Source organism: Phoxinus phoxinus (genome assembly GCF_949152265.1).
Source record: "Phoxinus phoxinus genome assembly, chromosome: 2".
In the NCBI taxonomy this organism is placed as follows: domain Eukaryota; kingdom Metazoa; phylum Chordata; class Actinopteri; order Cypriniformes; family Leuciscidae; genus Phoxinus; species Phoxinus phoxinus.
Genome location: NC_136877.1, coordinates 39,466,921 through 39,493,173, shown reverse-complemented (window position 1 = coordinate 39,493,173; position 26,253 = coordinate 39,466,921). Strand labels below are relative to the sequence as shown.

The 26,253-nt window shown below is 38.2% G+C and overlaps 3 protein-coding genes across 10 annotated transcripts; 2 read left to right on the top strand and 1 right to left on the bottom strand.

Annotated features, from left to right (window-relative positions):
* Nucleotides 1–262: 262 nt before the first annotated feature.
* Nucleotides 263–13,245, bottom strand: rcor2 (REST corepressor 2). Of its 7 annotated transcripts, none has more exons than XM_079639706.1 (13): nucleotides 8,850–10,105; nucleotides 6,956–7,078; nucleotides 6,592–6,648; nucleotides 6,183–6,263; nucleotides 5,183–5,235; nucleotides 4,929–5,090; nucleotides 4,494–4,618; nucleotides 4,331–4,397; nucleotides 3,466–3,705; nucleotides 3,071–3,148; nucleotides 2,785–2,842; nucleotides 1,729–1,946; nucleotides 263–1,614 (listed from the first exon to the last, which is right to left on the bottom strand). In XM_079639706.1, the coding sequence occupies exons 2-13, from the start codon at nucleotides 7,074–7,076 to the stop codon at nucleotides 1,231–1,233; spliced, it is 1,644 nt and encodes a 547-aa protein (XP_079495832.1). In that variant the 5' UTR covers nucleotides 7,077–7,078; nucleotides 8,850–10,105; the 3' UTR covers nucleotides 263–1,230. The 7 variants fall into 7 exon arrangements, with proteins under 7 accessions (XP_079495832.1, XP_079495836.1, XP_079495833.1 ...); XM_079639710.1 differs by lacking the exon at nucleotides 8,850–10,105 and adding an exon at nucleotides 12,880–13,245 and having other exon boundaries at nucleotides 288–1,614; XM_079639707.1 differs by lacking the exon at nucleotides 8,850–10,105 and adding an exon at nucleotides 10,188–10,313 and having other exon boundaries at nucleotides 288–1,614.
* naa40 (N-alpha-acetyltransferase 40, NatD catalytic subunit) lies at nucleotides 12,273–18,902 on the top strand. Its single transcript, XM_079639772.1, has 8 exons — nucleotides 12,273–12,709; nucleotides 15,067–15,162; nucleotides 15,317–15,369; nucleotides 15,489–15,584; nucleotides 15,823–15,981; nucleotides 17,309–17,392; nucleotides 17,476–17,553; nucleotides 17,778–18,902. The coding sequence occupies exons 1-8, from the start codon at nucleotides 12,704–12,706 to the stop codon at nucleotides 17,920–17,922; spliced, it is 717 nt and encodes a 238-aa protein (XP_079495898.1). The 5' UTR covers nucleotides 12,273–12,703; the 3' UTR covers nucleotides 17,923–18,902.
* A 1,127-nt stretch (nucleotides 18,903–20,029) lies between these two features.
* On the top strand, nucleotides 20,030–26,173 carry b3gat3 (beta-1,3-glucuronyltransferase 3 (glucuronosyltransferase I)). Of its 2 annotated transcripts, XM_079591618.1 has the most exons (6): nucleotides 20,030–20,264; nucleotides 20,390–20,581; nucleotides 20,672–20,828; nucleotides 22,153–22,507; nucleotides 23,550–23,840; nucleotides 24,609–26,173. In XM_079591618.1, the coding sequence occupies exons 2-6, from the start codon at nucleotides 20,494–20,496 to the stop codon at nucleotides 24,705–24,707; spliced, it is 990 nt and encodes a 329-aa protein (XP_079447744.1). In that variant the 5' UTR covers nucleotides 20,030–20,264; nucleotides 20,390–20,493; the 3' UTR covers nucleotides 24,708–26,173. The 2 variants fall into 2 exon arrangements, with proteins under 2 accessions (XP_079447744.1, XP_079447745.1); XM_079591619.1 differs by having other exon boundaries at nucleotides 20,039–20,581.
* Nucleotides 26,174–26,253: the final 80 nt, after the last annotated feature.

Genomic DNA, 26,253 nt, shown 5'->3' with positions numbered 1-26,253 from the left:
TTGTTCATGTGTTAAATTTTTTTATTGCTTAAGTTTGCATGTTAACTTTTGACAGCTGAAAAACTAATCTTAGTGGGACCTTCTTGTGGCCCCCAGACCCATTTGGAAACCTGTTTTGACCGCCTGCGGAAAGCATCATGTTGCCTCATATTTATGTGAAAAACTAATGTGTCACATTCTCGTTTTGGGACCTGATTAAGCATAACGTGTATCATCACCTATTAGTGCATGTGTATTTAAGGGTCTTGTATAAAATAGCTGTAGTTTAAATAGAGTAACAACAAACTCATCTGGTCATTTTCACTTTATTCTGAAAAAAAAAAAAAAAAAAATCTAAAACAAAAATAGTCACAAGCAAATCCAGTTCATATGTAAACAGTTCTCACATACATACAACATTTTGGAAGAAACGAGTACTCTCGCACGAGCTTCCTCGGGAATCATCTTTAGTGTTTTGATGCTTCTGTGTTTGTGCCTTTAAGAGCGAGATGAAATCAGTGTATTTCAGAGTTGCAACAAAAAAAATCAAGTATTTTGCATCACTTAGTGCTTAGTCAATATTTACTATTACTACATAAATTCACTACCTAACAATATCTCAAGGACCTAATTATACAAACGACAAAAACCGCTTCACCCAGGACGATTCTATCAGCATGGCTCTTCAATGGCAGAGTGAGTTTCCTGACACCAGGTGTACTTCACAACACTCGGCAGTGCCTGTAGTCATGCACACTAGGTGATGTGCAGCTGTTGCCATAGAGATGGTGGAAGGAACAACTGAGTCTGTTGTCGTGGCAGTTTTTAATTCCAGTGTATAAGGTTTTACCCCACAATTTTGGTTAAACTTCCAGCTTCCGCTGAGCTTTTTATGACAGATGGTGTTTCAATAGCTGTAGTTACAGTGGAAGCAGTTGTGCTTGAAACTGTTCACGAGGTATAGCTGTAGGACCTGAGGACAGATGGGTTCGTGGGCTTTGTTTTTTGGCAAGACTGGGGGTTTATATGCATGTATATGGAGGGTTCTCCTCGGTCCTGAAGTGAAGAAGCAGATCACACTGTGTGTTTCATCCTTCCTGAATTGCTAAACGTGTTTTGGTGCATGTCCAGTTTTGCTTCCAGTTCACCTCTGGGTTTTATTTTCTTCTTCTTTTCATATTTCTCTTGACAGGCATTACTACATTGCCCTTTTACACTGATTTGAGACCAAATTAGGTCTCCTAAAAACCATTATAAAAAGGCAAATGTTCCCTGGGGGGATTCCACCTTCAGCCCCACCAGTGAGGGCGGCAGCTGTCCAGCAGAGGCAGAGGAGGAACTTAGAGAGTTCCTCAGCGCCCCCTGGTTGAGCGAGGATGCCACCGCAGGTCTTATGAGTGGAGGGGGAGGGGGAGGGTGATTGTGGGGCGTCCGGTTTTGTAGAGGTCGCGTCTGTAGCGGGGGAGGCTGGCGCAGCAGGCTAGGGGGCGCTGAGGGGGGTGCAGGGCGCAGTAAGGGTGGAGGTTGAGTGAGGGGTGGGGAGGACTGGGCAGAGTTGGGGTTCCCACCAACACTAGCATCTGAAGAGGGCAACGGACTGTCAGAGTGAGGCGGAGAGATGCCGTCCATCTTCACCTATAATAACAAAGAGAAAATGAATACCCCAGTTGTTGTTAACTGTTCTTTATCTCAGATAAAAGCCCTGCCTGTTGAAACAAGTCCTATTACACAACTCAAAATCTCTCTTACCTCATCCTCTTCCGCTCCTGCCGACCCATTTAGCTCCGTGTTCACAGTCCTCCCGCTGCTCCCTTGCACCACTTCCTGTTCTGCCTGCCATTCACGTAGCACCTCCTCAAGATTGAAGCGTCTCCGGTAGCTGACGAAGAACGAGCTGACCTGCGCCGACGTCTTGTTGCCAATCACGTCCGCTATGGCTGCAAAGTCTTTACCGTATCGCCTAATAGCTGGAGAGCATGTGGATGGAAAATAGCTACATGATAAATCTGTTCACGGCAATGCTTAAAATGAAACAATATTATGCATTCAATCTGTAGCATCTCCGACTTGAAAATCCTCTGACATCTTGCTTTAAAATGTCATTGAATACTTTGAAGGTAATAGCTTTGGATACACTCGCACAATGACTTTTCTTAAAGTTGGCACGAACCAGAAATTGTGCCCACAGATAAATAATTGACAATAAACACTTCAATATTACATAACAAAGACAAGAAAAGAGCATTTTAATTTCATGTTGACTTAATTACTGCAAAGTGTCATGAAAGATTACAAAGTGGAAGGGTTGCTCTGAGGAGAATAGGAACTCCCTCATTTGGCATGAGACCATCAGTTTGGGTAATATGAGCATACTAGTAATATTTACCATACTTTTAGGACAGGTATTAGTTGTACCATAAATTTGAGCAAGTTAAGTCTTAGGTTAGCTGGATTTAGCTACTTTCTGATGTTTTCAATATGTATGCAAGTAAACAAGTGATGTTTTTGGGAGGATCTTCTCTGCTCTCAAACCAGGAATTACAGAAGCATTCTTTTATTTTATTTTTAACTATGGATGCATTAAATTAAAGCTCTGGCTGATAACCAATACAAATATATTACAATTCTTCACGATTTTGTCTAAATAAACAAAACTTCAAACTAAAATCACTGGTTTTATATGCTACATGTGAATTTAGGCATCCCATCATTATAATGTACAATTTGAAATATGGATATTAATTTTGAGATCTGTTCTTAAATGTATAGATTTCAGGAATTAGAGATAATGATATTCCAGCTCACCTTGAACAGCCAGGAGCTGCTCCTCCGTCGTCCAGCGAGTGTTGATTTTTTGAGAGGGCTGACGGAAATGCAGTGCATGGAGAAACATTAGGAGTATAATGTAGCATAACTATGGAATTTTGATCAGAATCTACACTCAAAATACATGAACTGGCATTTAATATTGTGCCTTGCTTTTTAACTTTTACATGTATACCACAATATACTGCAGTTACAATTTTTCAATGTAGTGTGAATGACAAATGTGTGTGGTTTGTGTCTCAGAGCAGTGCAGATGGAAACTTACCTCTGAAGGTCTCATGCCTTCAATTTCGTCACCCAAGTTGTGCTTGAGAACGCTGTTGGTTTGCTTGATACTTTGGACCTTAAAACAAAACAGAGAGACAAAAATGTTCTGAGAGGTGTTCGCATTTCTTGACTGAACATTTCTTATTACCATCAATGTTAAAAACAGGTTTTGCTGCTTAATAAAAAAAATTAAGTAACCATAACACATTTTTTCAGGATTCTTTGATGAATAGAAATTTCAAAAAAGACCACCATTTATTTGAAATAGAAATGTCACTTTTGATCAATTTAACACATCCTTGCTGCTTAAAAGTATTAATATCTTTACAAATCTTACAAACACTACCAAAACATTGTGATTTGATACTGAAAGTGTGTTTCCATGCACATTACCTGTCTCTTAAGTGACACTAGTTGTGTGTCCAGCTGTCTGATAGAAACAGTTCCTGAATCAGTGGATGCCGACAGGGTGACGATGTCCTCCTGTTCCAGGTACATGCCTTTAGGAGGCCTGCGGCGAGCACGGAGAGGGTGATGTCGGTACTGCGCACCCTGGTTCTCTTTCCGAGTCGGAACAGACTTGCTTGAAACTTTATCACTTGCTCCTCCATTTCCAGAGTTCTGCTTTGCAGCCTGAAAAGCAGCACACAAGATTTTAGGTTCGAAATCTTATGAATGTCTGAAGCTAAATGTGTATCTTAGGTCCTGTGTATCACTGGTCATTTTATTTCAATCATCTGAAACAACTTTTTGCCTTCACTAGTCCCTGACCACTGATTTTTATAAGTATTAATATTCCATTTAGTCACTAAATTAATATAGAATTAAGAGCTGTATGTATAATTATGACAGAATTAGCTAAATGTCCTAGTTTAAAGTTACCATGAAATCAAAGTTGACAATTCTTATTTTTTATGAAATATTGCAGTATTTATTATAAATGATTTATCTGTGCACATCATTATTTAAAATTAATTAATGTGCACTCGGAATCTTTAATTAAAATAACTTCCCCTCCCTCTTGCATCATCATCTCTTCTCTGATGTTTTTACCGGCCCGAGGGCGGGACAACCTGTCACTCACATGACATCACAGCAATAGCTAACCACAACCATCCAATCACTTCTCAAATAGACAAAATGAAGTCCCGCATATTTTTTTTCGAGAAGCCATTTACGTCACAATAGGGAAGAAAAGACAGTCGCAACTTTTGTTTTATGCCATTGAGTCTAGTTATCCGTTACACGATTGGCTCACCTCTTTCTTGGCGTTGATATCAAAATCACTGTCACTGCCTGGTTCTCCTTCCTCTACCTCATCATTACTGGCAGGGACAAAAATACACACTTTGTAACCGTGCATGTCTGAGAGCCACAAGCGTTATGATTCATTGTCATTTCTCTCCATCTTTCTCTTTTACCTCTCATCCTTTTCTCTCTTGCTGAGGAGCTTGCGTGCTTGGCGGTCCATGACACTTGTTCGGGTTCTAGTTTTCTTCCAGGAGTAGTAGTACTTAACCAGGCTTGAGATCAGCTTGTCTGGAAGCTGAAAAAACAACAACCTGATTAATACTCTGAAAAAGAACAAGATTCTATGTCCTGAATCAAATTTGTAACATTGAGCATGTGAACTCAATGTCAGATGTTCTTTGGAACTTTCTTAAAACATTTCAACAGGTTGGTCTCAATACAAGACAACAGCTCATAGTGTTAAGACCTCTCTGACTCTTTACATGGATGTGTGATTCTACATTGGGCCGTATCTCAAGATGCCTGCTCTTCTGTAGTTGCAGGCAGATGTGAGAGCAGCAGATGACTCTTATATAACCCATCTTGCCTCCATCCCTCCCGCTCACCATCTGTTGGATGCGATGGAAGCTCTTGCCATGAAAGCTGAAAGCCTGTTCAAACAGAACTTTGTCTTCCACTGTCCACTCATCGGGAAAGGGAGTGAAGTTAGCCAGGTCAGCCAGTGATTTCTCCACATCATGCTTGTGCCACAGAAGCATGCCAAGAGCCTGTTGATATAAGACAGAAGCACTGTAACAGTCATCTATGCGTCCATCTAGAGGAATTCCCCATCATGCCTAACATTTAAGTGGAATAGTACCTGTTCCATGTTGTATCCGTGCTTCTCTTTGGCCATCAGAATATATTCATCCACTGAGAGTGAGAGAATGGAAAATAAAGTTTCTTTACAATCCAAAATGGCAGATTTAGTGACAGTGTAGCAAGGAATGGGAATTGCTAACGACCTATCAATACACACGATGATGGTACCTACAATATGAATACATTGAAAGGCATCACAATAGCATAATAGAAAACAAAGAATTAGAATAAACATAAGTAAAAGGGCTGTGAATCTTTGGGTTGACAGTGAATCAGTTAAAAAAATAATGATTCACTGGGTTTCAATTTGATTCAAAGTTCAAAACAAATCAATTGGATTTGATAAAAGATACGATCCAATTAACATTTTGATTCAGTGTTTTTTTTTTTAAATAGATTTATAGGATTCTTTAAATATTAAATATATCTTAGGCAAGAGAAAAATAAATACAACTGACTCTAGACCTCGAAAGAAACATAAAAACAACAACAATGAAGAGCAGAATGACACTGTGAAACACTCTGTTTTCATTCTGCTCTTCATTGCTTTTGTTTTTTTACATAACCTAATTTACATCATACTACATAACCAGAGACTGAACAGTTACTTTGACCAAACCCAAATATCACAACATAATTTGATAATTAGTTACACATATATGCAGATAAAGAAAAGCATTTGAATATTGCACATTATCTTAATGAATTATGATTCATTTTAACATTTTAAATGGATTATTGTGATTCACAATTTAAATGCAGTTTCAAGAACAAGGCATTTCAATCTGCAGGACTTTTTGCATCTAATACAAGTTAAAACAACAATGCAATCTTGTGGAAAAATACACATTGCATCTATATACAACTGCACAGTATAGGCTACTGTCTTCTTTATCAGAATAAGAGTAGTTTCTTTCCTTTTCTAAAGCACTCCTCATCAAGGAGTCAAACTCTCAGCCGTTTTTAGATCTTTTTATATGTGAATAATTGTTCCTTACACATGGCATCGGACACTTGGCTGTTTGGTGACCACACCAGCATGCTCCTCTGTTCATTCTCACTATAGCGGGATGCACAGTCTGTCAACACAAAGAACAAACATGTCTGTCACACAGCACAACAGCCTCTCTCAAGTACCTCTGCAATTGTTTCTTCCTCACACAACCTTGGTTTTTTTCACTTTTCTATGCCTCTCTGCTTTTTTTGGCATTTCTATATTTTATATATATATATATATACACTCAAAGACTATAGCTGTATTCTCTCCTACTCCCCATAACTTGAGTGCACACAGAAACACCTACACACAGCCCTTTATCTTATCATGCTCATGCAGACTGTGAAAAATGCATGGAGTTCAGAGATATATTCATCTCTTCTGAGATTAACTCCCATCTTCCTCTTTACCTGGTTTAAACTCTGGGATCTGTGCCTGGTAGTCCCCACCAACGCGGATCATACTGTCTGTTTCAAAAGAGCAAGAGCAAAAAGGACGGTCAGGGAAAAGAAGAAAAAACACAGGCACATTCAGGCAGGCAGAGTTAAAAACAGGCAGTGCATCTTCACAGACGGCAGAGGGAGAAAAGTGGGTGGAGGGAGAGGAGGAAAAGAGAATAGGGATGCTTGACCGAATACACATACATACACTGATACATTGAAATATTTTGCACATAAACAATTTAGGATTGAAACTATTTTAACATGTAAGGGAATAAAGGTACAGATGGTGGCTTGGTGTTGCTGGGTTTGTGTGTGAATATGTCAGACACACCATGTGCGTGTTCCTCATCGCTGCTCTCTTCCTCAGAGTGCTGGCTGTTCCCGTTCGTGACTGTTTTGGCCCTGCTTCGGGACAGCACACCAGACCCTGATCGCTCCATCACTGATGGCATGGCTGAGAGAGAGAGAGAGAGAGAGAGAGAGAGAGAGAGAGAGAGAGAGAGAGAGAGAGAGAGAGAGAGAGAGAGAGAGAGAGAGAGAGAGAGAGAGAGAGAGAGAGAGAGAGAGAGAGAGAGAGAGAGAGAGCGCATTGGGGCCTTTGTTTTCAAAGTCTTAAAGGGATAGTTCACCAAAAAAATTACTATTCTGTCCTCATATCTTTCCAAACGTGAACAGTTTTTGCCCATACAATGACAGTAATTGACATAATTGACCCTAATAACTAACTGAATGGACAAAATAGACATTTTTCAAAATACAATCCTTTGTGTTCCACAGAAGAAGGTCATGCCAGTTTAGAACAACAGAAGCATTAGTAAATGATGAATGATCATTTTAAATTCTGTAGCCTATATAAATTATGCCTTTAATCTAGCAGCATCTTTGATACTAACTAATTCTAATTGAGTAATATAATAAGTTATGCTTCTTGCAGCAATAATATAACTAAACAGACAACCTACACAAGGAGGTAAGATAGCTAGTCAGTTGAATCACCACATGAGGTTCCTCACACTGACGAATCTTTGGTTTCTTTATTGACTTCCTCAAGTAACATTTTTCCAACGGTCACGTGATTATACACACGTATTTTCTTTCTGTGAACAGCCGCAATCGGTTATGAAATGTGGTGATAAAATCGAAATTAGCCTCAAATTAGTATAAACAACTGAAGTATATCTGACTGTATGGAAATTAAGTCTTGCTCAAGAGATGGTTTAAATGCTCTTGACGGTGTTTTGAGCGGCAGGTGATAGAGTTCATTTCGCCTGGCTGATGTATCAAAACACAAAGCGCGGGATATACACTTTAGTTAAATGTTTCAACATTTTGTAACGAATTGAGATAACTTGAGATAACGACAATAAATGAGACTTTGACTCGGTGGACAAGAGGTCTTTGTTTCGCAAATGCTTCCAGAAAACTATCTTGGAGTGAACAGCAGAGCTGACATTTATCATTTTACAAAAATGTAACGTAGCCTACATGAACAGTTCCAGAACAACTGATAGGCTACCATCCTTTAATCGTAAACAATGACCAACTAATTATTTTCTTAAGCTACTGCATTGTGATAACCAACCACCAACTCTCACTATTTTCATAAATCATAACTTAAGAGGCTATTTGAACTGTGATTTTGAGCATCCAAAACAACATTAAAAAAAAAGTAAAATGTCTCTAATCTATACAAGTGGACACAAAAGATGCATTTCCGAGATGAAGTAGCCTACTGTCGCAATCAATTACATAATTGGGCATAATACATTATTTTGATTACACGTCATCAAAATCCTAAATAGGATTAAATATTTGTTCGGCCTTGTAAAGTAAAAAAAATCGTTATGTGTCATAAAATTAAGCGTTGAATAGAGTGTGTGACGTCACGACCAGTGTCTCTATTGATTGAAGTTGCCGTCCGGCTCAGTGTGAATTTAAACGTGCTCTTTCGATGAGTCCAAAACAATCAGTTATGAGGCACTGAACTGTCCCTCGCATAACAAAGTGTCCAATCAACTCTTAATAGTGTTTCAGCTGAAAACAGTTATCGATTGCCCCCTTAAACTCCGAGAGGTCGCATCACTCCGACCACCATCCAATCATCCGTTCCTTGTTCATTTAAACATTTCTCTGAGTAAACGCGCACGGATCTTGCTCGGGTAATGATAATGCATCATTCAAACTTAAAAAGTACAGAAAAGGAAAAAAAGCATCTTTCCCCTCACCTCACTTTTCGCACAGTCGCTTACTCAAGCCTGGGTCCTTTTGTGTAGAGCCACGCTTATGTCCCTATTCCAGTTGATGGCTAGCTGTCGCTGAACATTTGCCTTATAACGTTAGTTGCCAGTCCGAATAGCAGTTCACAACCTGGCTTTCTTCCTTTTTTTCTTTCTCTCCTATTCAAACTTATTAAGCAAGATATAAGTGCTGTAAAACATCAGCACTACGTACGTTTGGTAATATTCAACTACATTAAAGCTTCAGTTGATTTTCGCACGTTTCTCATTCTCTCCAGTTCATTGCATCGGTCTCATACGGATCCTATCCGTGTGTATGTGCCGGGGAGACCGAACTCCTCACAACCGAGAAAACCTTCCGCTCTATTCGCCTCTCCCCAACTAAACTTCCATGTCAATTACATAGTCCCTTTAACCGGCATCCAATTCATAATAAGTGCTTTGGACAATGTAAAGGCTCGTTTCGTGAGTTAATCTGACCCTCGCAGTTCACAAATGCGCAATATTAAAAATAAAATGTTTCATGAATCCCTCGCGTCGTAAAAAGCCGTTATTCAGACGTTAATGCGCCTATGTTTATATTTAAATATATTTAGAACATATCTGACAACTCTCTTCATGAAACGAGCTCAACCGATCATTACTTTGTGCTTTACCTGCGGTGCTCCCACATTAAATAATACGGAACTACTTCCTGCTGTGTGTGCGCGGAGGGATCCGTCAGCTGTGCAATGCAGTGCTGAGGCTGCCTAGACCCTTCACTAATGTATGCAGGGAAGGGGAAAAAAAGCCTAGAACTTGCCTATTTACCTTAATAATGAGAATTTTATTGTGGGTATCGTGTATTAGGCTTCATATATAGTTATTTTACAACATCCAGTTGATAAAGGGTGACTGAGTCCTAAATAAATCAATATAATTTACACTGTAAACCATGGACCCTGGTCTACAATAATTAAACATAACCTGAAGGTATTACAGGTGAGCATAAACTTGATATCTATACACAACTCTAATACTGACAGTATAAAGATTAAAGACTGGATTTAGACTGGTCTTGAACACCCCCTCTTGACACTATCTGCCAGCAGGCCCCAAGTGATGGACAGATCCTTCCTTGTGCACCCGTATACATTGATACTCTTTCTCTGTGGTTTTTGCAGACAAGAACAGAGACAGACATACCAGCACTTGTGGCACAAGACCCCTCCCAGCCATTCCCTCTCTGTCTATGTGTTTCTCTCTCCAACCATATCCTCCCTCCCCTCCTTCATGCCATCTTGCCAGTACTGTGCAAAAGAACCATCTCCATTTTCTCTAACTCACCTTAGTTGTCCCTTTATGGTGATCTCTCCTTTCTTGTCTCTCTCTATCTCTCTCTCCTCTTCCTCTCTGTTAGACTTCCTCCATCCTCATCACCTCTGAGTTCCTCTTTCCTCCCCTCCCCCTCTCTCTATTCCTCCTCTTCTTGCACTCCCCCCACCACCCCCCACGCGGGCGGGCGCGCGCGCACATGCACACTAGTCAGAGAAAGAGGTTTTCACTGCTGTTCTCTGCTCGCAACCACAGGCCCGAAGGTGTAGTTTTGCATCTCTTGCCCTATTTATTTTTTTACAAGAACTCTCTGCAATAACATGGAAGCCACAACCCATTGTTCTCGTGCTACATTATAGTATGGCCTTTTAGGTCGTGATTTGCTGATTTATAAACATTTTAATAGGTTTTAAAATCACTGGTTATCGAACATGTATTAAGGTTCAGTGTGAGTTGTGCTGCAACGGAAACGGTGGTTTTAACAGCGGTGAACTCTCTGACCCCCTCCCTTGTTTCCCCTCCTGAAAATGCCATCTCTCCCCGTCGCGAGACAGATTACCCGAAAACAAAAGGTTCGGGGCGGGGCTTCGTGACGGCCCATCTGCGGGAGGGGCGTGGTCAAGAATATGCAGCGTTCAACACATGGATATAGACCTTAAGTTATGGCTGTAGATTGTTTATAATAAACAAGCAATGGGTGTTCAGCAAGGGATATGTCAAGAGTATCCTAAATGTGTGAGGTTCAAAGTTTACTGTAGTATTCGATGTATTGAAATCAATTACCAGTGATATTTAAACACGGTGATATTCAAGCCATGATAATTCTCCAAGGTGGAGACACACAGTAGCAGTTCCTCCACAGTAGCAACTTAAGTTGCTGCCCTGCATTGTCAACTAGTGCGACCTTGTGGACAAAAGAGGTACTGTAGGGTCATTATAGGCCTCTGATAATACTTCATTCCCTAATAAGGACAATGTTGGTCAGGTGGTGGATCACCTAAAAAAAAACATTTATCGCCATTATAATAAATCATAATGTGATCATATAAATATGATACCAAGCATTTTGTCGTGTCCCTGATCATTTGTAATAAGAAAATTGTGCACAAAATTCCTACAATTTTAGTTAATTAATATGAGCATCTAATTGTGTTCCATTTGTTACCATTCTATTTGTTCTTTTTTATTCCATTCGTTCCAATTATGCAAAAAATATGCATAATCATTGATTAAAAACAAAATGTTGAGCTGTGTTCTCCAGGCTACAGTCAAACCCCAAATAAACTTTTCCTATAAAAAAGAAACCAATCCATAAACATTAAAAGCTAATTCATTTAATCTATGAGCCAATGTGTCCATTCCAAGCCAAAAAATTAAAATAAAAATCATCACACATAGCGGCACCACGTTTCATTGTGACCCAATCATGCATTGTTTTACTGATGCACCACATAGTACACACAAAACAGCAACTTTCACTACAAAATAGCACAAACAAGGATTCAGAGTTGGCGTATGGAATTCATTATGAATGAAGCCATGGTGAAAGGGTGACAGTCTGGTGCCAAAAGGTAATAAATGTTACACTCAAGTTTACAAAGACTCCAAGGAAACAAGTAGGCTAGGCCTACTACAGGTACATCACTGATGTAGTTTTAGTTTAGGAGTGCCAGTATTACATGAAACAAAAGGATAGAGATTATGGATGCCAACAATAAATAAAGACACTTTGTATTTTTTATTTTTCTCCATTTGTAAATCAGGTTGTATTAGCAAAGACAGTGAAGTCATGATGTCACAGAAGTGTCCTGTTCTACAGCTTATTCAGAATACTCTCTTCTTGATGTGATTGAATATATAATTAATACTCCAATATAATATGCAAATGTGATTTAAAAACAACGTTTTATATAACCTGTGCACAATATTTCTTTTGTGACTTTTTAAGTATCCTGTATCCCCTCATTTTTGAAAGAATGGTTAAGGTTGCAAACATTAAAAAAAAAGCATTCACGATAAACATCAAAGAAAACTGCCATTTATATCAACTACTTGTCATTAACAACAATTTATCTTTACAGCTTAAGGTTACTAAATACATTTCAACATGAGGAAGCATGTGGAGAGAGCTTGACCCTTAACCCCAAACCCTATGTCGTCATTTCCCCAAGACTCAACGGCTAATGCCCAGTGTTGCTGAGAGGGAAAGAAAAGAGTGAAGAGAGAGAGGGAGGGAGGAAAGGAGAAGGAGATAAAGAAAGGGAGAGTAGAGCGCGGAAATTTCGTCCCCGCTTCTTGGCGCGAATCTGGCAGGAAAAAATAAAAGCGAACAGCCGTCGCTAGTTCCTATATAGAGTGGTTTTCAAGCTGCCAACCCTGCGAGCTCCTGTATTATATCAGACTAGCTCGCTCGTTAGCATTTTTAACATTCTTTACCACAGACCACATCTCATCTTCTGATCTCTAACTTCTTTAAAGCATTTTAGAGTGCAATAGTCGCGTCAAGGTGGTCGTATAAAATCTGCACAATGGGGGTGAGTTTGTATGTCCATGTTGTATGTTGTTAGCTTTGCTCTTTCTTGGGTTTTGATAAATGCGTGCGGCAATTTGAACAAAGACTGATGGAAGCAAATCATGATCCCCGGAAAGAGTGTAACGTTATGTGAATGCATGTGTGTTGGGTGTGTGTGCTGGAGGTAAAAACCTGGAGCTCATGAATAACGAGGGGGTGGTGGTGGTGAGAATTTGGTGGTTTAAAGATGTTCAGGTCCCGAATAGATTCTTGTAGTGTCCATCGAAGTACACAAATGTCCACCTCAAATGGTTTCTGGTTCATTTCAGGTGCCTCGTCGACTGCGCCATTTCTTTAACACTAAGCACAATAACACTGATACATATAACACGGCAAACTGTTGCTGTTTTCATCAAACTGCCTGTTTTATCAGTTTCCAACAGTCGGTGGATCAAATGAATAGGAGGAGCTGGTCAGATATGGTGTTTTTGAGCTCCATAATACATGCTTTTAATTCGCATGATGCCAGCAGCCACTGCGAGATATCAAACCTTTCTCGACAGCGCTAGTGCTCAGTCAGTCGGGTTGGTATGATACATTTATGTCTGGCAGTAGTGAACTTCATGTACTGAGCCCTCCATTGTCAAAATCCCTTAGAAAACTATTATTAACCACGTTCATCTCCACGTGCTTTGTGTTCTCAGCACCTGTTTCCTGCTTCTCTTGCCATTACTATACCTTGAGCTAAAGAAAAGCTTGCTTTCTGCTCCTCGAGCTAGATATGTACTCTTCTTGATAATGTAGATTGTAATTTTTCAAAACAGGCTTTAAATCCTCACATTTACAGAAATACCACCATCCTATGATGTCCACAAATGGGTCACTAACCTCCATGAAGTTTTTGCTCCAATTTGCTTGCTATGGATGCATATTGACCTGGATAATTATTTGTACAATATTTTATGATTTTCAGCTTTTGTGCAATTATTCTTAAACCTGAAATAAACTAAAACATTTTGTAAATTGCTAGCTAATATTAATTGGTAAAAATGGTAAAATAAGCATTTAATTCCAAATAACATTTCGAGAGCATCTTGTGCTTCAAGAACATCTGACTGTCTGTGCAAAATGTAATTGATTTGGTGATCCATTTAGTCTTCATTTAATATCAGATTTTAAAAGTTTTTCTAAAAGCCTACAAGTTCAGGTCAAAAGATCCAAGATTATCAAGTGTCTCGGATTTTGAGTCGAGTCACATTTTTCTATACTGTGCTGTATACAATACAGTCTTTCAAAGCAGCTTCAATGTAATAAACAGGAAAATAACAGCCTTAAAGGGATAGTTCACCCAAAAATGATAATTTTGTCATTGATTGCTCACCCTCATGTCTTTCCAAACCCGTAAGACTTTCGTTCATCTTCGGAACACAAATGATATTTGATGAAATCTGAGTTTCTGTCCCTTCGTTGACAGTTACGCAACTACTAATTTTACGCTTCAAAAAGGTTCATAAAAAAGATTGTAAAGCTAATCCATATGAATTGACCAGTTTAGTCTGAATATTCTTAAAAGACTCAATCGTTTTATGTGATTAACAGATTGAATTTAGGCTTTTATTCACATAAATAATTAATCAAAGCACACAGTTGTGGTAAATGGAAGCTCAATCAGGTTTGCATGATGTGTGAGAACTGATAAGGTTCATTCTCGCGTTACGCAGCAAGTTTGAGCTTCAGCTTTTCTGAGGTTTGCTCTTGGGTGTCAAGCAGGTTCAGATGAGCTTCTGTTTATGTTTGCTGATCAATGTTTATATGTGAATAAAATACTAAATTAAATCCGTTCATCATATAAAGCGATCGATTCTCTACTACAGGACCAATTGGCTCAATTCGTATGGATAAGTTTGACAATCTCTATGAACTTTTTGAAACATCAAAGTGTCAGTTGCGTAACAGTCAACAGATTTTATTATAAATATCTTAATTTGTGTTCTGAAGATGAACGAAATCTTACAGGTTTGGAACAACATGAGGGAGAGTAATAAATGACAATTCTTGGGTGAACTATCTCTTTAATGTTGCAAAATCAATCAATTATGAAATGACTACAATTTCAGCTGTAAAGCAGCTCTACAGAAAACAATAGTGTCATTATTCGGCTTAATTTAAACTAGTGTTGATTCAGTTCATTTCAGAACTCACTATATGTCTATTCTTATTATTCCAACCATCAACCACCCTGCTCTCTAGAGTAGAAATAATTAAAAACCTTATCAGATGATGATTTGTTGTAATATAAAGTATACATTTTTCAGATGGTTTTGTTCAGTCTTTATCTGAGTGTGGTGTTTGACAGTTTGTCTTTCCGTTACCATTTAGAGAAAATCAAACAGAGCAAAGGAGAAAAAGCAGAGAAGACTTGAAGAACGGGCAGCTATGGATGCAGTGTGTGCTAAGGTGGAAGCAGCCAATAAGGTTTGACTAATTGCGAACATCTGAAAGAAACATTTTCAAAATATGTGTGGACTTGTCTTAAAATTGTGTATGCAATGTTTGTTTAGTCTCTTGCAATAGAGAAATATTGATGCATTGTGTGTCCCATATATATATATATGTATTTTTTTAACAGCTTGAAGATCCTCTGTCTGCCATGCCAGTGTTCAAAAAGTATGACAGAAATGGGTATGTTGTCTTTGTTTTCCCCTTTACCAGATGTTTCTGCCTGTAAACTGGTTAACTAAAATAATTTCTGTCTTTTTTATATGCTATACTAATATTGTAAATGTCTGAATCGGTCACAGGCTAAACCTGGTGATTGAGTGTAAACGGGTAGCTGCATTGAGTCCAGATACAGTGGAGTGGGCCTATGAGTTGACTAGAGCCAACATGCAGACGCTGTAGGTATTGAGCAAGTCAACATGTGGGGTAATCCAACATCCCATATTGTTACTGCCTTTGAAGTTTATGCTGCTTTAATTGTCAAATTTTTAGTGTCTGGCATATTGATGCCTGTTAGCATTTTGTGTCCCATTGACATTCAGTTTTGTGAGAGATCTCTGTGAACAAGTATATAAACCTATGAGTATTGTGCACTGCTTCTGCGAAATGTGAATTGTTGTTCCATTGTTTTGGCAGATATGAACAGAGTGAGTGGGGATGGAAGGAGAGAGAGAAAAGGGAGGAGATGAAGGACGAGAGAGCATGGTATCTCCTGGCCTTCGATGCTGACTCCACGCCTTTAGCATTTTCCCACTTTCGATTTGACGTGGAGTGTGGAGATGAGGTTTTATATTGGTAATGTTGCTTTAATTATTACTGATCACACAGGACAGCTATGAATTTCTCTTAGAGTATTATTAAAAATCCGTCAGTTTATTAAGGTTACGTTTACATGACAACGACACGTGCATGACGTCACGGTTTTCACAAATTTGCGATTTTGTAGTTTACACTGAGACAATAACAGTTATTGAAACCAGTTTTCAAAAGTTTGTGTTTTCAAGGCCCCAAAACGCTGTTGTCATGTAAATAAATGACCAAAACGCACTAAGTTTTTAGTTGAAAACGGTGTTGTGTAAACGGCTGATTGAGGTGGGAGTTTTTTTGTTTCCTAATCAATATTGGACATTTAATTGTTCAATTCCCCTATTTTTACAGTTAGATCATCTTTGCCATCATCTAAAGCCGCGTTTCCACCGAAATTACCCGGAACAATTTGTCCCAGGAACTTTTTTCCCCCCAGACCTGTTGCTGTCTGTGTTTCCACCGCGGTCTAAAGTACCGCGAACATTAGGCAAATTAGTCCGCTGACGCAGGACTTTAAACTTGCTCATGTGAATAGCCTTTATACACAGTAGTTCTGATGTTTGTTTTATGTTTGTTCTGAGAATAGACATGACTTTGTTTTCCTCACTGGAATTCCTACATACCTTGCAATATTTGAAAACGACATTCGGACGCAATAAATACTACATTAAGGCAATTATATGATGGCATTCAATGCGTTTATTTTGTGTTCTAAAGTCTGTCAATCATTATTAGAGCGCCACCCTCCGGCTGAATAACGTAAGGACATTATAATTCTGCCAAAAGTGTCTGATGTGTTCAGCCAGGAAATAAAGCTTACAAAATGTTTATCATAAACTAGCGCTAAGACCCAGAATCTGCCCTACCTAAATTAACGGCCAGGAGCCGCTACTTTAGACCCCGTTTACATCGATTGTTGATGAAAATGTTTCTTAATACCAGGTCCAAACACTAATTTAATAAAAAATAAATGAAAAAAATGTATATCCATTTTCCCGACAGTATATTGTAGTGTTATGCCAAAATTAACATGTATTATTTAAAAGTATTGATTTAAACATTTTAGACAAAATAGGATGGAATTTAACAGTTATTGTCCTTAACATGAAAACAATTATCGGCTTATTGGTGTATTGTGCATGTCTGTCTGTCCATTTATCATTGCACATATTGTTTTTTGTGAGTGTGTGGGAGGGCTTCTGTCTCGCTTGTTATTTTTGCAACATGTGACTTCACTGATTCTCTGAGTCATGTAAGACACATGAGATCAGAGATAGCTGTGTGTATCTGACTGATTCTAATTATGTTTCCTCAGTTATGAAGTGCAATTGGAGAGTAAAGTCAGACGGAAAGGCCTGGGGAAATTTCTCATCCAAATCCTTCAGCTTATCGCCAACAGGTACCACAACAAACACAGCACTCCAAGAAATTATTCCTGTGTAGCACTTTTGCCAAAACTCATTATTCACTCTCTTCCCTCAGCACGCAAATGAAAAAGGTCATGCTGACTGTATTTAAACACAATCATGGGGCTTACCAGTTCTTTAGAGAGGCGTTACAGTAAGTCCTGTCCTTCTGGACTAATACACATTCAACACTTCCTCACTTTGAAATTCCTGTTCCTCCTCTGAATGCAGATTTTTATACAGGCCTCTGTGATCGACCAAACACTGGATGATAGCAGTTGCCATAGCAACAAGTGCCTAGCCAACTACTGAAAAAATCTGCAATGCTTATTCAGTGTTAAAATATGAATTCACCAATGGCTGCACTCTTCCTTTCAGGTTTGAGATTGACGAAACGTCACCCAGTATGTCCGGTTGCTGTGGAGAAGATTGCTCCTATGAGATTCTGAGCCGGAGAACAAAATATGGCGACGTGTCGGGGCATGCGCATGGGGGCGGCCACTGTGGAGGCTGCTGCCATTAAGAGCAAGCCTTCATGCGTTCTTTCAGAGCTTCCTCATCCTCATTCCTTACATCCCATCACCCACAACCCCCTCTTAGAAAGCCCTTAAAACCGACTCTCCTGCCCATATTCATCAATGAAATCCCCTCTATGCTTGCTCTTGGTTTTTAACTTAAAAAAGCTCATCCAGCATTTCACGTAATAAGCGATAGTATGCTATTCTCAGTTACATAAAGGTTTGAATGACAAAGAAATGGCAGTAAGAGCCACTGTGAGCCAAATGTGACCTCTCTCACCTCAGGTATCAGCATGGTGAGGGTCATCCGAAAAAAACCCTGCTTTTTTGTTGTTTTTTCAGAAAGTTTCCCTCACTCATCGTCTGTTGAGTGAATGCAGGTGTTGGTCACAGTGGTTATTACAGCCATTTTATCTATACCACTTTTCAGGGTAAATGTATTTTAACTAAAAGCGGAAGTTTGCTTCTCACTTCAAGAATATGAAAACTACAGTCTGTACTGTTTATAATTCGTAATCACTTAGACTGTCTCAGGTCATTCAACAAAATGTTTTATAACAGCTATATTAGGGAACTGATGGATGAGGATTATGTTGATGTTTGATTTGATAAAGAGGTTGGCATGTTAGCTATGGTAGATATATACTTTCATTTTACTTTTTTTATCATAACATTCTTTTATCATGTCATTACTGTATATTTCCATTTTTTTTCTTCACTGTATATAATCTGTTTGCCATGTACATTTTATTTGCCTTCAAAAACATTGGAAAATGATATACAACACTTAAAAACAGTTTGAGAGATGAGTGTTCCTGTCTTGTGCTCTCCTGTTGAACTGAAACGAAAGGTCATTCCAGCTTTGTTATGCGTTTGATTTGTATGCAACAAATAAAGGAATCTTGTTTGACTTCTTGATATTTAGTGGACTGATTTGTTTTACTGTGTTTCAAATGTATCTTGAAAAAGCTGTTCTTAACTATTGATTTTAGTAGAGGGGGGGAAACTGATAGACACTGTTATCAGCCGAGACACTGAATCCTCACCCTCAGTTGTATTAAGAAAGGTTGCTTTGTTCGAGACCTTTGAACTTCAAGAGAGAATAAAGCATCCTCATGTTTATTTTAAGGAATGTTTGGTTATGGCACTATTTAAAATTTTACAAGAGAAATTAAAAAAACATGTAATGGATTTGAGAAATATACTCTACCAATTCAAAAGTGTGGTGTGGATAAGATTTTTTCTTGTTTTTAACGGTGGTTTTGAAAGAAGTCTCTTATGTTCACTTAGGCTGCATTTTATTTCATAGCTACAATAAAACAGTAATGCTGTGACAATTATAGTTTAAAATTAAAAATTTTCTATTTTAATTTTGTTTTAAAATGCAATTTATTCCTGTGATGGCAAAGCTGAATTTTTAACAGCCATTCCTCAGTGTCACATGAATCAGGATCCTTCTGATATGCTGATCTGGTGCTCAATTAACATTTCATTTATTAATATTAAAAACTGTTGTGCTACTTAATAATTTCATGTTCACGATTCTTTGAATAAAAAGTAAAAAAGATCAGCATTAGAAAAAATTATTTAAATGTAAAAGTCTTTCCTGTCACTTTTGATCAGTGCATCCTTACTGAATAAAATGATTAATTTATTTTAATTTATAAACTAATTCATGTATAGTACAGATTGAGTTGAACAATATACATGATCACAAATGTTTCATTATTATAAAATAATTGTTTGGGAAACAATGGGATAATTCAGATAACACAACACTACTCTGATGGATCATGGACATAAAAGATGCATGTAAGCTCTTTCTGACTGAATAAGCAACAAATGCTCATATGAAAGCTGTTGGAATAAATTAAGAGTATTTATTATTAAATATAAATTTAAACAGCTAAGTCAGACCCTTGGATATTTAATCACTACAATGACATTTCAAAATCAGTAACGTTATATTCATGGTGCATATGCTAATGATGAAATGCACTTTGTGTTTTAAAGGTTTCACAATAGGTCATAATACAAAAAAAGTTAAAAAATCTGCTTTTTCACTCATTGTGAGTTTTTCTTATAAATAGTTAAAGGTTTAACGTCCTTGAAACAAAATTTAGAGTGCGGAACTATGGTTTATTTCCATGCTTTAGGAGATCATTGACCGTGTTACACATTCAAAGCGGAAGTTGTTGGTACTGCGCAGTGGATGAATGGGATCGCTGTACATGATATAGCGCTTCTCTAGTATGCATAGACGCACAACGCTGCCTGTAATACACAAAATGAAGCGACCGGAAAGGATTTATTCATCTCAACTTTACCTTAATGCACATCATTGAGTGTAATTTATTAAAATACACTAGTTGTTACCGTAAATTCATATATACTGAAATTTATATCTGATTGTATTTTTACTGAAAGTATTTGGGAAGCTGCAAACCATCTCTAATTGTTTCCCCCCGCCAGCTGTAGTCTTGGTTGTTATGATGCATTCACATGGGCTGTCTTCATGATCACCGGTTTCATCGCCCTTTCTCCGTCAGTCTTGGTTTCTGCATCAGCAGGTCATCATGAGAATGAGGCTGAAGCTGAAGACTGTGTTTGTCATGTACTTCATGGTGTCACTGCTAGGACTCATCTATGCGCTGATGCAGTTGGGTAAGACTGGAATCACTATCATCATCATTACCTTGTTCATTCGGCCTTGAATCAGCCTTTGTTAACCATGACAGTGAATCTTCTCTGCAGGTCAGCGCTGTGACTGTAGAGATCATGGCATGTCTAAAGATCAGCAGATCTCTCATCTGCGAACGGAGCTGCAGAAGCTGCAGGAACACATAAAAACATCAGAGCTGAAGAAGACTGATGTGCCCAAAATTTATGTGATAACACCCACATATGCAAGGTATGTAGGCAGCTGTTACAAGATTACAATGGTGCAGGAATGTCATTCATTCATGTCAACTAGTTTTACTGAAGGACATAAAAGCTTGCAAGGCATCAATAGAACAGTGTTAAAGTTTTTGGTACTGTTAAGGCGTCTTTACACAGCCGAGTTACGGCTGATCTGTGCCTGCTCAAAATTCAGTGTAAAGATGCAATGCCAGATAAAAGCAAGACTAAATTATGCCTGCTCTCTGACCCACCTAGTATTATACCATTTATATACTGTTTATTCCGTTATTACTGTGTATAGTAATAACCACCTCTGAGCAGCATTAAACAGTCTGTGGAAAGACACCTAAATGCCACTTCAGAAGCACTTCTGTGCCACCTCTGCAGTGTAAATTTGGCACTACTATTTGAAATGCTACATCAGAGGCGTCGTAAACTTTACCTACTATATGATGCTTACGCCATGACGTAAAGTATCGGTATGAACCGATTTTTTGCAACCTACTGTTAAAAAAAGACCAATTATGGAAATGAGTCAGTGCTCATGTTCCACTGCTCATAATTTTTCATAGCAAACATGCATTATGTGTGAACCGCCAATACTGTATTACAGCTACATGGTGGTGAACATTCTTAGGGAGCGTTCACACAGAACACGTTTTTGCATTCTTTTCCATTTTATTTCTATGTAAACATGCTCTAGTCTCTAGACTGACGTGTTTGACCATTGTTGCTTGTGTCTCGTGTTTCTTTCAACACCTTGCTGATGACACGCATTCAAAAAACTTAGTGTTCAAGTTAAAAGAAGTTAATCTAGACAGTGTGCTTTTTTCCATTTCTGTTCCCTGCATCTCATGTTTTAAAACGCAAAAATGTGTTCTGAATGGCCCTTCACACATTAAAGGGATAGTTCACCCAAAAAATTACATTTTGTCATTACTCATCCTCAAGTTGTATGAGTTTCTTTCTTCTGTTGAACACAAAATAATATATTTTAAAGAATGTTGGTAACCAGACAGTTGACGGCACCTATTGATTTCCATAGTAGAAAAAAAAATGGATGTCAATGGGTGCCGTCATCTGGTTACCAACATTCTTTAAAATATATTATTTTGTGTTCAACAGAAGAATGAAACTCATAGGTTTGGAACAACTTGAGGGTGAGTAAATAACAACATTTTGGGGTGAGCTATCCCTTTAAAATATCTCCAAAATGAGGTTTAATGAAGTTTGCATGTTTTGTGGATACGAATAAAAAATAATTTGAGAAAAGTCTCGCCCTAAACTGCACAGAATTGAATCTCTCTCTTTCTCCCTCTTCATCCTCTCTCCAGACTGGTGCAGAAAGCTGAGCTCACTCGTTTGACTCTCACCTTCCTCCATGTTCCTCAGCTCCACTGGATCGTGGTGGAGGACGCTCCCCAGCCAACTCCGCTCGTCACAGACTTCCTGGCCGCATCTGGCCTGACCTACACCCACCTGCACAAGCTGACCCCCAAGGACAGGAAGCTCCAGGAAGGGGATCCCAGCTGGCTGAAGCCTCGGGGAGCTGAGCAGAGGAACGAGGGGTTACGCTGGCTCAGAGAGATGGGTGCTGCTGCTGAGGGAAAGGAAGCGGCTGCCCTCGAGGAGGCTGTGGTGTACTTTGCTGATGATGACAACACATACAGCCTGCAGCTTTTTGAAGAGGTGAGGAGGTTTGATGGTTAAATATATACTACCGTTAAACAGTTTGGGGTCGGCAACATTTTTCAATTTGATCAAAAAGTACAGTGATATTGTGAAATATTATTACAAATTAAAATAATTGTTTTTATTTTCATGTTTAAAAAATGTCATTTATTCCTGTGATGGCAAAGCTGAATTTTCAGCATCATTACCCCAGTCTTCAGTGTCACATGATCCTTCAGAAATCATTCTAATATGCTGATTTGGTGCTCAAGAAACATTTCTTATTATCAATGTAGAAAACTGATTAATATTTTTTTGGAAACTGTGATACATTTTTTCCAGGATTCTTTGATTAACAAAGTTAAAAGGAACGTTTTGTTTGAAATAGAAATCTTTTGTATCATAATCAAATATACATCTGTACTGAATTTTTTATTCATTTTTTTTATTATGTTTATTTTTAATCTTACTGACCCTAAACTTTAAAAAAGTATTTTACCACCAGTCATATTTTTGAACACTTAAATGACATGGGTTTCTAAAGTTTAGTAAGAAAATCTAAACTGTTTCTACGATGATTTTCTTTGTTATATAAAAAAACAACAACATTTAAATAAATAAATAATGAACTAAAACTATTTCATCACTACATAGTTCCTGTACTTCCATGTGTTATTTCAAAGATCGTAATGACGTTTTTTATTAATTATATTATTCTAATATGGTACTAATACAGTTTTTATTGGTAGATTTAGATGCAAAACTTCTCCAGATGTGGAAGTTTGTTCCAGATTGTATTGTAATGCTTTGGAGTATTTCAGTGAAAGCTGAACTTGGTTTAATGGGTGTTTACAGGTTAAACCTCCAGGTGGAGCTGTGCTTCAGGTGTAAAAGGGTGTAACAGATGTTTTCTTTTGGAGTCTCAATTACACCAACCCTTCTCAAAACCATGTTGGATCTGTACATAGTCTTTGCCTATGGACACAAGGCCTCCTGATTAGTTTTTTTGGTCTATATCATACTTCTTTTCCATTGACACTCTCCTTCCTATCATCCCCAGATGCGGTACACATACCGTGTCTCTGTGTGGCCCGTGGGTCTAGTGGGCGGGATGAAATTTGAGCGGCCCGTGGTGGAGGATGGGAAGGTTGTGCGTTTCCACACTGGCTGGCGCCCCAATCGCCCTTTCGCCATGGACATGGCTGGTTTTGCAGTGTCCCTGAGGTCAGTAATGACCAATCCCGAAGCACGGTTCGACGGTGATGCTCAGATGGGCTTCCTGGAAAGTAGTTTCCTTCAAAACCTGGTTACTATGGATGACCTTGAACCCAAAGCAGACTTGTGCACCAAGGTATATCCTTTATTCTGCACCTAGTGTTTGGAGATTAACCAGCATTGCTGCATATGAGCTTATTTTATGACTATTTTGTTTGTGAGGTTTCTGTTTATTAGCTGTTATACATTTGTAAATTAAAATACATTTGTATGTGCTTTTGTCATTTTTATTAGTTTTTTATTTATTTCTGAATAGTATACAGTTTAGTTTAGTTTTAGTTTAGTAATTGTATCACTTGTTTCAGTTAGCTGGACACATTTCTAATTTTATGTAGTTTACTTTTTTCATCTAATATTTAGATTTAATATGATTTCAATCAACAAAAAATAAACTATTGGCTCCCTTTCAATTCATGAGTTCCTCACAGGAAGTTGAATAATGCAACAGTTGGATTCCGGATATGTTTTTAAATAGTTCTAGTATATTTAGTAAGTACATCATGGTCAGTCATGTGACATGCACATGTGAACCTAATGAGATTCGAGAGCTATGGCAGAAGGGAAGAAATCCACTGGATTGGAATCAGGGTTGTACATGTAGAAATAAATGAAGAATTATCTTTCAATTCCAATTCAATTTCTGAATCCCATAACCTGCTTCTCTGAATTGTTATTCAGGGATTTACACTAATTCCGATTCAGATTTCTGTGTGGAGAATTCATTTTAAATTCCAACTCAAATTAAAAGTGAGCCAATTCTTAAAATCTGATATTTGCCCAACCCTTTTTGGAATGGGTCATCTATTCCTTTACGTACTATTGAAATGATTTCCCTCTTGCTCAGGTGCTGGTGTGGCACACCCGAACTGAGAAGCCAAAGATGAAGAGGGAAGACGCTTTGCAGAAGCAAGGGTTGGGTTCAGATCCGGATGTGGAGGTGTGAGCACCGCCTCCTCAGAACATGCCTGAATTTGACCAAACATCCACACTTCCACTGTGCCAAACAGATTCTCTTATTTAAACGGCAAGAGGTAAATTGTAATGTACTGAAGACACTACTGTAAGTGTGATTTCTGGGACGCACACCAAAGACATGAGGTGACGAGTGCAGGTGAATGCAGGGACACAAAGAAACCTGCAGCTTAAAAGGAAATGGATTGTTATCATTCATCATGCACCCCATAAACCATCCTAATCACCTGTTCACTTGAACAATATTTAAAGGGAATTGTACATATGGTATCAATCATTAAGATGATGAGCTTGTATTTATAGATTAGAAGTGTGAGGTTTGCTTGAAATATATTTATTATAATATGAACTCATTATGTCTATGCTGTCCATGTCTTTGTCTCTCTAGGTGTACTTGTCTTATGTCTTGATAAATACTTTTTTTTTTCACTGATAAGTGGAGGATAAAAATAGGTCAGATATGGTGTCTGTTTATGCCATTAATAATCTCTCGAATCACAATGGTGTGAATATCTTTAATCTATTGGCATGTTGTGTACGTGGCACTGGTAAAGCTTTAGGTGACACGGTGTAAAGTACAGATGATGTCACAACGAAGAGTGAAAACAGTTACAGAATGTGATAACATTTCGAGTTGTTATGCACATCATCATATTGGTGGCGATGTAAAAATGTAGATAGCAGAATGAAGCGGATAAATTCAGTTTCTGGACAGTTCGTCATTCCATGTGCTGGGAAAGGTTTCTGTTTTATGCTTTAGAGGTCTACCTGTTTTACTGAATCCAAATGTAAGAATGTAAATATGTCAATCAAGATGTGAACATTTCTGAATTAAAGTATTGGCTCCCTTCCAATTCATGAGTTGGTCACTTCACAGGAAGTTGAATATAGTGCAAGTTTGGTCCCTTTCACTTTAGGGGAATTGATTTTTAACGATAACTATTAAACTATTAAAGACAGTTCTACTGTAAGCTACAAGGTTGTTCTCATCGATTGTATATGCTTTTGTTGAAGCAATCAGCCTGCATTATGTCAGCTTATTTTAAATATTCATGTTTAAAAGCAGAATTCCTGGTGAAAAACTAGGCTACTTTACTGCAAATAAATCTGAGAGTCGCAACAAACAAACTCTTTAGCGCACGCCAACTCTCATGAGGCACAGCAAATGCTATAATAGTCTCCCTACATTTTTAACATCTAAATATTTGTATATATGCACATAGAAATTTCAAATTTTTTATTATGCTGGTTGAAAGTCTGTAAACATCCTGATAGCAATCACAGTAAAGTGGTCTAAATTTATTTATATGTATCGGGTATGAACAAAGGCGTAGGAGCATGAAATGTTTGTCCAATCCTCGAATTCGGTCTAAATGCAAAGATACAATGTCCAACCTCCCTGTCAATCTATGTATTAAAGTTGCCTACCTAACCATTAATCAAAGTTCGTAATGTTATGATTCACCTCGTAGCTGGTTTGGTTCATGGCTTATAACTCTTCAATGAAGACTCTTTAA

What these genes read in the sequence shown, in the direction of transcription:
- naa40 (XM_079639772.1), top strand. An exon ending in AGGTGGAAGCAGCCAATAAG is followed by an intron (nt 15,163 to 15,316) that starts GTTTGACTAATT and finishes TTTTTTTAACAG; the next exon opens with CTTGAAGATCCTCTGTCTGC. An exon ending in CTTCAGCTTATCGCCAACAG is followed by an intron (nt 17,393 to 17,475) that starts GTACCACAACAA and finishes CTCTTCCCTCAG; the next exon opens with CACGCAAATGAAAAAGGTCA.
- b3gat3 (XM_079591618.1), top strand. Translation starts at nt 20,494, where the DNA reads ATGAGAATGAGGCTGAAGCTGAAGACTGTGTTTGTCATGTACTTCATG. An exon ending in ATAACACCCACATATGCAAG is followed by an intron (nt 20,829 to 22,152) that starts GTATGTAGGCAG and finishes TCCTCTCTCCAG; the next exon opens with ACTGGTGCAGAAAGCTGAGC. An exon ending in GCCTGCAGCTTTTTGAAGAG is followed by an intron (nt 22,508 to 23,549) that starts GTGAGGAGGTTT and finishes TATCATCCCCAG; the next exon opens with ATGCGGTACACATACCGTGT.
- rcor2 (XM_079639712.1), bottom strand. Translation starts at nt 8,143, where the DNA reads ATGGTAGCCTATCAGTTGTTCTGGAACTGTTCAT. An exon ending in CGATGAGGAACACGCACATG is followed by an intron (nt 6,649 to 6,955) that starts GTGTGTCTGACA and finishes CTTTTGAAACAG; the next exon opens with ACAGTATGATCCGCGTTGGT. An exon ending in TAGTGTCACTTAAGAGACAG is followed by an intron (nt 3,149 to 3,465) that starts GTAATGTGCATG and finishes TTTTGTTTTAAG; the next exon opens with GTCCAAAGTATCAAGCAAAC.